This window comes from Olea europaea, chromosome 15, assembly GCF_002742605.1.
Source record: "Olea europaea var. sylvestris chromosome 15, O_europaea_v1, whole genome shotgun sequence".
Taxonomy (NCBI): domain Eukaryota; kingdom Viridiplantae; phylum Streptophyta; class Magnoliopsida; order Lamiales; family Oleaceae; genus Olea; species Olea europaea.
Window position 1 is genome coordinate 26,528,078 of NC_036251.1, and position 10,419 is coordinate 26,538,496.

General features: G+C 35.6%; 1 protein-coding gene across 1 annotated transcript; it reads right to left on the reverse strand.

Annotated features, from left to right (window-relative positions):
* Positions 1–951: 951 nt before the first annotated feature.
* Positions 952–3,599, reverse strand: LOC111410684 (L-type lectin-domain containing receptor kinase IX.1-like). The gene has a single exon (XM_023041147.1). The coding sequence runs from the start codon at positions 3,501–3,503 to the stop codon at positions 1,329–1,331; it is 2,175 nt and encodes a 724-aa protein (XP_022896915.1). The 5' UTR covers positions 3,504–3,599; the 3' UTR covers positions 952–1,328.
* Between the last annotated feature and the right edge of the window lie 6,820 nt (positions 3,600–10,419).

The following is a 10,419-nucleotide window of genomic DNA, read 5'->3' on the forward strand; positions in this document are numbered from 1 at the left end:
GTATCTAAGTCTCTCTTGACTTCTACTAAGCACCAACCCCGTTTTTGTTGTAGACCCTTTATTTGATTTCTATAAATTTGCAAACTTCAACAAGAAATACATACATGTTTTGATCATCAATATTCTATATGTTTATGCTTTGAGGTCATCATATTGGCCAAAATGTGATTATTATATTCTAAATATTTCATTTTCTGTTCGTTGGTTCGAAAGTAGAAAATACGTGAAATTATTCAACTATACCACGTATAAATATAAATACAGGCAAAGTAATACTATAATAATTATATTTTAATTCATATGTTCTAGCAAAATTGGTTAAAAATATATAGAACCATGATAATCTTTTGCACAGAAACTATTATAAAATTCTAAATGTGTTGCTTTAAAATTTATATAAATAACTAAAGGTCCGTTAGGTATGGTTTTTGAAAAATCAAACACTGATTTTGAGACAAAAGTAACTTTTGGAAGAAGTTAGAGTGTGTTTGATTGACATGGAAAATATCACTTAGAAAAGAAAATATTTTCCATCTTTTGTGGAAAATAAAAACCACCTCTATCCAAGGAAAATTAGGCATATTTTCAAAAGTTGGAAAATGTTTTCCATGGAAAAAAATAGCAATCAAACACTCCAAGTAGGAATTTGGATGGAAAATTGATATTTTCCAAGGAAAATAAATGTAATCAAACACACTCTTAAAGTAATTTCCTTAAGAAAATTATTCTACAAAAGTAAAAGCCGTGCCAAACAAGCCTTAATTCACGCTCCACAAGCATTAATCCTCCATGCGTCGGATTAGACCATATAAAAAACCATGCTAGAGTTAATATTACTAGATTAATTATGCTATACGTGAATGAATAAAGTAGATTAATATGATTTCGTCTTTATACTTTCTAAAGCCAACTAGATAACATAATGTGAGTGTATTGTTAGTTTCGAAACAATGATAAACAATATCCTAAACCTTTCTTAATTTACCATAACCTTGTTCACCCAGTATTAATTCTGATTACAATATAATGTGGTGAGCCAACGAATGAAATAAGAATTAATAAAATGGAGCGGAGCTTAAGAATCTGTTTGAGTTAGATTCTAGAGTTGAGTTGGTTTGCCCAAAAATACTTGCATGGCAAGATGATATATTCAGCCTATAATTTGGGCATTAGAATCCGGCAGCATCAGGACGCATACAGATAACAGTAACAGCGTAAAAAAATTGCGTCTTTCAGCAAGATTTCACCTTCATTCACCAACCAAAGAAGTTGAATTATGAAGACTTTGAAAATATATTCACTATAAAAGACTTTTATCCGTCTACAGATTACTGAAGGGCTGATGCGGATGTGAATGCGGATGCAGATGGAGATGCAGATGCAGATGTAGATGTAAATGCAGATGTGGATGCAGATGCATATGCAGAAGGAGCAGAAGATGATGTGGAATTTGAGACATCAGAACGGTAACTTGAAGGCTGGAGTAAACTGACATTGCCGGATTGTGAAACCGAAGATATTGTAACTATATGTGGCGGAGCAAAATATGTCAACACTGGCAACTTTGATGGGAGAAGGGGCAACTGAGCTTCAAAGTTAAGGACATGAATAGCTTCCTTTATTGATGGCCGCTGACTGATATCAGGGTGAGCACACCAAAGCCCGACAATCATCAAGCATTCTATTTCCTGCTCATTATAGTCTGCACATAGTTTTGGATCAGCTGCTTTAAGTAGGTCTCCGGTTCCGTAGAGGTCCCAAACCCACTCCACCATGCATACTTGATTCTCCTGCATCTTAACGTCAATGGGTTTTCTTCCACATGCGATTTCCAACGCAACAACTCCAAAGCTGTAGACATCTGATTCTTTGCTTGCCTTGCCAGAGATTAAATATTCAGGGGCCATATATCCCATAGTGCCTGCTAAGACAGTTGTTTGTGATCCCTTTTCATGATCAACAAGCCTTGCCAAACCAAAATCCCCAAGTTTTGCATTGAAGCTCGAATCCAGCATAATATTACTCGATTTTATGTCCCTATGCACCACACATTGTTCCCACTCTTCGTGTAGATACAGCAAAGCTGAAGCCAAGCCTCGGGCAATTTTGTACCTTGTTTCCCAGGTCAACAACGATTTTCCCTTGAACAGATGTAAATCTAAGCTACCATTTGGCAAGAATTCGTAAACAAGTAGTAGCTCTCTTTGCTCATGGCACCAACCAAGAAGTTGTACAAGATTCCTGTGCCTTAATCGGCTGATAATCTTCACTTCTGAGGCATACTCCCTCATCCCTTGTTTTGAATCCTTTGACACTCTCTTCACAGCAACGTAAGAATTTGAATCTCTCAAATACCCTAGATAAACCCAACCAAATCCTCCTCCTCCAAGCATTTTTTCGTCAGCAAAATTGTCTGTTGCACGTACCAGTTCTCCATATGAAAACTTATTAGGTCCACATTCCCTTTCAAATTCCGCGTCCATTGTTATATCTAAGGAAAGTTCATCAATTTTTCCCTTCCTATTTTTGTACCTCCATATACTGTAACCAATCAAAACCAAAACAGGGACCAAAACAGACGGACCAACAATCAAACCAATTACTAAACCTCCCTTTGTTTTCTTTCCCCCAAGGCTCACTGGGTAACTAGGTTGTGGACTGATGTTTGGCACCATGGAAGGATCGGTATTAATAGGACCTTGATTATTAGTTACCATTGAATTGAACTCCCAGGACTTAACGTTATGTTTCTCCAAGCAAAGACCTGTAGCTGCTGAGAAGCCAACACTCACCCGCTCAGGTAAGTATATTGTCAAATCTACCGTATAGCTGAGGCGACCATTTTTGTTCAGATTACTCATGTGACCTGTGAAGTTTACACTAAGATTTTTCGAAGCGGAATTATAACTAATCCAAGCCTCGTTTTCCTTTCCCTCAGTGATGTTGTTCGACCATGTGACATTGGTTACGGAAATTAGTGAATTGATATCAATACCTACATGTAAACCCTCTGGATCCCATCCATTTTTAAAAGTATCAAACTCCACTGCCACAAAAGGATCACCAGATTTCTTTTCTGGGGAGTCACGGTGAACAAGGCCAAGGCCACTACCGGACGAATCCCCAGTTATGCTTGAACCGAAAGGAGCCAAGAAAAAGGCGAATCCGTCTCCCCCAGAGCAAGCACCATCAGTGGCATTGGCACTGGCATCAATAACAAAGGAGAAATGAGTATAGAAATCTGTCAAGTTACCTGAAGCTTTGTCCCAGAGGTGCAAGGGTTTTATGTAAGTCGCACGGCCCGTTGCCCATACTGCTGCTGCCTTATTGCTCTCATTTGACGTGAGCTGAAGGCCTTGTGAAGAGATATACGCATCACCAGTGACATTTATGTTCATGTCATGAGGTTTGATAGTAGGGAACTTAAAGGACAGTGGAGCTGCGAGAGGGATTGTAAGATATAAAAAAACAGACACTCTACTCCAGAAGTTGCAAAGAGCCATGATTGTGAAAATGAAGAGGAGAAAGGAGCAGTCTATGTTTTAGCCCCCTTTGGAGCACATTATAATCTCATTATTCTCTAGTGAAAGAATCAATTTAAAAAATAACAAAGGTAGTTGCCTTGTCATTTGTCAATTTCCCATCACTGTACCATTGAAAATGCATTGGATAAAATTACCCTCAACTACACAATGCAATTGTTGAAATGCTCCACAAGAACATATCAAGGGCAGATTGGGAAATTTAAGTGAAACATCTGTTGAAAAGTCAAGACAAATGCCAAGATATATAGGCGTGGGGACCATAAATTCTGAATATGAGAAGGAAAAAATGGGCAAATAATGGAGCCCAAACGGATGCTTAATAATTGAAGGGGAATTTAACAAAGAGAACATTCAGTCTACACAGTCGACTGTATAATTCTCCCATCAAACACGGATAAATTGTCATATTCCACTCTTCTAGATTGTGAATTCACACTTAATACCATAAAATTCAAAGATCTTTCCTTGAACTCCTTTTTCTTTTCTTTTTTTCTTTTTCCTATTTGGTATACAATATTAAACGAAATTAGACATATTCAATATATTATTTATGATTAAATTTATCAAACATGTCATTTGCGACCATTACAACAATTAGACATATGACATTGGACATAATTGACAAATTGATAGTATTGTATGATTTACTTTATGAAACGGGTCATTTGTGTATGAGGTAACATGCACCTATATGTGTGTATGTTTAGTAAATCGCTTATTTTCTTAATGATGGGTTTTTGTGCAAATATTTAATTATAATTTTGTAATTATTTATTTAAAAATACAAGGAGCAAATAAGTCTATTTGTTCTTCTTGACGGACTTTTCGTATGAAAATCATAATTAAGGGTAAAATGTGCTAATTATTAGAACATTAAGTATATAAATGCTACTAAAAAAGTTAGAAATATTACTATAACAATGAGTAAAATTAAAATACATTTTATATAATTAAATTGAAATGCAATTATGGAAAATGTAGGGGTCCCTACGCACTGCTTGATAAATGACTTGAGTGGTGAAGTCAATGTCTTCTAGCCTTTTTTTTTCTGGCACTTTAGCATTATCCTTAGAAAAAAAGGACCATGCTTCAGTGTCAGAAGTCAATGTCTTCTAGCGTAGCTGACGAAGACTTGTTCCTTTCAACAATTTTTTCTAGGATAATGCTAAAGTGCCACAAAAAAAAAGCCAAGAAGGGCTGATCGCCTCTCCCAGCTTCTGTGGGTCTCGTTGTGAATAAAAAATGTCGACCCCTGTAACTATGTCTTTCCTGTCAAGTCTCTGTCGACCCTTCTGGCGCTGAAGCATGATCCATTTTTAAAATGTCATCCTTATACGTTAGTGGCTCAAATTTGACCATGATATTTGATGTGATTCGGGAATTCCAGATTTTGGTAATTTCCTATTTTAGTTAGAATTCTAATCTTTTTACATCTCTGATATATTTTGGGACGTGATTTACCTTCTTTTTTCAAATTAGGTTTTTAATAGTTTTATTCCTTTTTAATATTATTTTAGATTTCTAGTATAAATAGGGATTATCTTCATTGTAATCAATTGGAGAAATTGACTATGAAAAGTTGAGACTTTTCTCTCTCGAAACTTTGCTTCAATCCTTTGTTCTGGATGGGACTAATTATCGAACTTATCAAGAATTAATTGTTCTTGTGGTGTTTAAACAACATGTGTGATTTTTATAATTATTTGTAATCAAAAGGTCGGCATGTCCATGTGACTGTGTTGGTTGTTTGGTTCGTAATTATTGAGTCAAATTCATAAATTCGCGTGAAATTCATCGTGTTGCGTAATCAAGAGGTCTTGCACAGCGTCGTTCTTATTGGGTTGCTTCGTTCCAATATTGTGGGTTGAATCTAAAACCTTGTTCTTGGTTTTCTTGGAATCCGGTGTCAATTCCTATGGGTTTAGGGATGTCAAAAAGGCTTGGTGGTTCGGGAGGCCCGTGGCTTGGCTCGTGGCTCGGACCAGCCGAGCCCCAAAATGGGGCATCCGCCCGAGCCCGGGCCGGCCCATGGATTGACGGGCCAGCCCGTTTAATTTTAAAAAAAATAACAAAAAATAAAAAAAGGCCTGCCTGCCTGCCTATACTGTGTTGCCTTAATAGTCAGCTTGTAGCTGACTGTTGAGGCAGCAGCTTTATAGCTGCCTGTTGGCAGCAGTTAACCTGCTGCCAACAAGCTGTCTAGCTGCCAACAGCTGGGCAGCAATTAAGAGGAAAAAAAATTAAAAAAAAAAAGACACCAAAACACGAGTCGGCTCGGCTCGGTAATGCTCGAGCCAAAAGCTTGGGTCGAGCTTTATTTTTTTGAGTCGAGCCAGCTCAGCTCGGCTCAGGCAAAAAAAAGCCCGTATTGAAAAGGCTCGAGCCGAGCACGAGCGGGGAGTTTCGGCTCGGCTCATTTACACCCCTATATGGGTTCGATAACAACTGTGCTAATCAGGTTCGCGTCATTTGGTATCAAAGTCAGGCTCCAAAATCAAGGTTATATCCATTTTTTTTTTATGTTGTTGAGTCTTTGTTTTTGTTTTTCCACATTTTCTTTTGTGTTCTTAGTGTTCTTATAATTTTTCAATTATTTTAGATCCGTTTAAATACTGTTTAATTCATGTTGATGTTTTCATCCAAAAATAAAAAATAAAAAATTCATATCCATATAGATTCTTATGAATTTTCTAGAATTGCATTCCTAATTCAAAATTAAACTAATTGCTTATGATATTATACAATGAAGATGCTAAAGGGTTATGAGAAAGAATATAACAGATAAGAGCACTGCTTCCAGAGTCACGGAAAGCCATGATAATGAAAAATGATTCAGAAAAATTAAATTTCACTTATTCATCTTTATCAAATGAGTAACCATTTTAAAAGCTAATTAGGGGATTTGACGAAAGCAACTTGCATTAATCTAATGGGTCCATTGCATTATTAACCCCACAAGAAAGCTTTTTAGTGGTTTACATACAATCAACTGTGAGAAATTTAAAGGGCTATTAATTATTATTATTAAATGTAAACAAAGGAAGTAGGTTGTAGAGATGCTTTATGTCCCCAGCAAAGTGTACTGACCAAAAAAATTGTTGGGAATATACTTATCATTTGTAGCGAACAATAAAGTAAATTTTAATTCCCATCAAGGATATCTTTATGTTTAGATAGAAATTGTACCTCTCATTGATTCTACAAACTCCTTTGTAATTCTTGCTTTGATTTTGCAAACTCTTTTGTTATTCTTTCGTTCCAACAATCTTGATCTGTCACTCACAACTGTCCAATTGTCCAGCCTCCTACAGTGATCAACACAGAGAATAGGATTGTAAGATTATAATTTTTTTCTTGTGCTAGCAAGAAGAATCAATCTCTACTAAATTGTAAACCTTAGTTGCTTATATATATAAGCTCAAACGAGCTTGACCCATTTGTTAACCCGGTCCAATATTTAATCAACTTATTTAATTAAATTCGGTCCGTGAATTAATTAATCTCATTAATTAATTCGAGCTAATAAATAAGCAACTCGATTAATTAATTTATCGAACGCTTGTTAAATTATTTAATTGAAAAATCATAATCTTTCAATTCTCCTTTGTGTATAATCCATCAGGTTCACAATCACGATACCTAATGATGTGAATTATTATCTTGATCTAATCAAAGTCAATAAATTAAAACATCATTTTAATTTATTGCAAATTCACATTCACCGTCCCAGATTGCCATCTAGCAATGTGTCATGACAATATATATGATGAAAAATATAACATAGTATGACAAAATCAAACTTGTTCGTTTACCATGAAACTAGAATCCCTTCATTAATATGATCCGATCAATTATGAGATATGAAAATGTATCAATCCTGATTATCAATCATATCTTTCATTACACTATTAAGTTAATATAAGTCGGAAACTCCTTTTTAACCTCTCAGTACACCTTGACCAAAGATTTCGTTATCGACTTATTTGAATGAAATGTGGATCGTAATCTCTTACCATCTAAGAGTGACGAATTCTCTATTGGTCATTTACAACCTTCATACGATTCTTGACATACCCGAACGATGCCGTATTAGCGGTCCTTGACGGAGCAACATCCAACACTGCTAAAGCATGACTGTCCTCATATAAGGCACTATGACACCTCAAGTCAAAGGACCAATTTCACTATCGAACATTAAAAATTAACCACTAACACTCAGATAATTATCTATGTGGAATCTCTCAACGGGTCTCCAATATTTCATTCTATAACAAAATATCCACGTGTTCATTTAAGTGTCACCACACTTTAGCTTGTGGGATCAACTACTTACTTCACAAGTAAGAAATGACATACGTGATGGTATATCCGCAATAACGATATTCGTATCTCGTCATTACTTACGACCACGAATGATTTAAGATTTAATCATATGTAATTTGTATCTCACAATCACAACTCCTTGCGATTAACAAATTACTAAGATTTGAATTTATAGATTCCATTATTTAATTCAATTGAACATTTATTAATTAATTAATAAATCTTTCATAAATCGCATCAACTATATATTAAAGTGTTTTATGTCCAAAATCGATTGGATCTAGGGCAAAACACTTACAAACTCTCACTTGTACTAGATCCAATCACTTATATATATAATATCATAAGAGTCTACATGAAGATCATGTTTATACTGCGACAACTCTTTGTCAATGGATCTGCAATATTATTACTTGTGAAAATTCATTCTTCTCTTTACGTTATTTCTATGTAGTACCTCTCTGTTCAAATTATATCGTCTTAATACATGTTTAGATCATTGATGAGACCTTAGTTCATTCGCTTGTGCAATGGCTTTATTGTTATCACAATACAATGCATGTGATCAACAATGTTAGGAACTACTATAAGTTCATTAATGAACATCCTGATCTACATTGCAACTCTTTGTTACTTCTGAAGCAATCATATATTAGGTTTTTGCTATTGAATCAACAACTATTTCATATTTGAAACCTTTCCAACATAGCGCTTAAGAGTAAATCAGTTTTTCCATATAAAATCTTCTCAAGATTTTATCCATGTAGATTGGGATGAGTAAAGCAATCTTCTAGATCTATCTCTATAGATTAAGTCGCTTCTCCCATATCATTCATGAATAAATCCTTTAATAACCATTATTTCAAAAATTGAGATATAGGGATGTCATTTCCTATTAACAATATATCTTGCATGTAATATTAGGAATGCCACAATGCTCCCACTATCTTCTTGTAAACACACAATCCATCTTCATATTTGATAAAATCAAACCTTTTGATTTTTCCATCAAATCAAAAATTTCAGCTCCAAGAGACTTGTTTTAACCCACAGTCATGGTATATAATTATTGCAACCAAAATTTGAATGGACTTCAGCATGGCTACATACGAAAAGCTTCAACAAAGTCAACACATTGTCTTTGTTTGTTACCTTTTGCTACTAGCCTTACTTTGTATATATGGATATTCCCATCCATGTCAACCTTTTTATTGTAAACCATTAACAATCTATGGGTTTTATTCCATCAAGAGGGTCGACTAAGGTTTAAACCTTATTCACATACATCGAGTTCATCTCAGGTCTCATAGTCTCTTGCTATCTCTTTTAAGTTAACATTTGACTTTGTTTGTGTGCAATTAGTAGGTTCATCATCTTGGATCAGCAATACCTGATTAGTAATTATGGATTCGCACATTCTTAAAAGTTGAATGATCCTACTATATTTACACAAAGCTGACATGTCCTCAGGAGTCTCTATTTTCTGATCAAGAGTATGTCCCATATCAGATATGGGATCATACTCGGATTCATCTACTTAGTTAACTATATCTATGGACTCTTGAACTCTTTCAAGTTCTATTTTACTATTTTTTTTACACTTGACTAGGTGGACAGTTGATCGGAAGAGAACTTTGATTTATTCGGCCAATGGTTGGATGACGTGCTTTTCTTGTATGACAACACTATAATATTAAGCAAGAAATTGAAGTTAATTTATTATATCGTTGAGTTGTCTATAGTTTAGGGTTGATGGGCTTCATGTGCACTAAGGACTATGGTCTTGAATGCAAATCCTATCATAGTCCAAATATAACGGAAAGTGAAAATTACATCTCACCTTACTTTTAAAGATCAATATTCTAAAATCAAGGTGAAGGTTTCATTATTAAAAAAATCAGATATTTCATATTTAAATATTAAATATACAAATTTCATCTCAAACCCTAAAAATCAATTACCACTCTCATTTCGCCCTCTCCCTCTTTCTCTCTTCTCACCCTCTCTACCTACCCCACCTCTTACTATTTTGACACTTGCACCCGCCCCTCATCGAGCTCTGAAACCCACCTCATTTGACTAGAACAGCGAAGCAACACATGACTGATGTGCAGTGAGATAGTGAGCGTTGCCTAACAACACCCCCTCATCGTTGAGCACGACACTCACAACGCCTCTCTATGCACGAAGCATCAGTGATGGCGGAGCGACGACTCAGTGGTGAATGTTAGTGTGATGTTGATGGTTGAGGTATTGGTGTTTGGTATGGTGTTGACTGAGTATTTGTTGGTGTGGTGTTTGGCCACACCCTAATCCAAGCGGCGCTTTCAGATCATCACAACGATCCGCCACCGTCGTATTGGCGTCGCTCTGAAGCAGCCAATGCTACTGCTGCTACCTAGTCAACCAAATTTAGTTTTGCAAACAATAGTTGCACAGTGATTTTGGATTTGGTTTTGCGGTAGTTGTGCAGTTATTTTGGATTTGATTTTGTGATGGTTGTGGAGTGATTTTGGGGTGTGTTTTGATGGTAGTGGTGGTGTTGCTATTG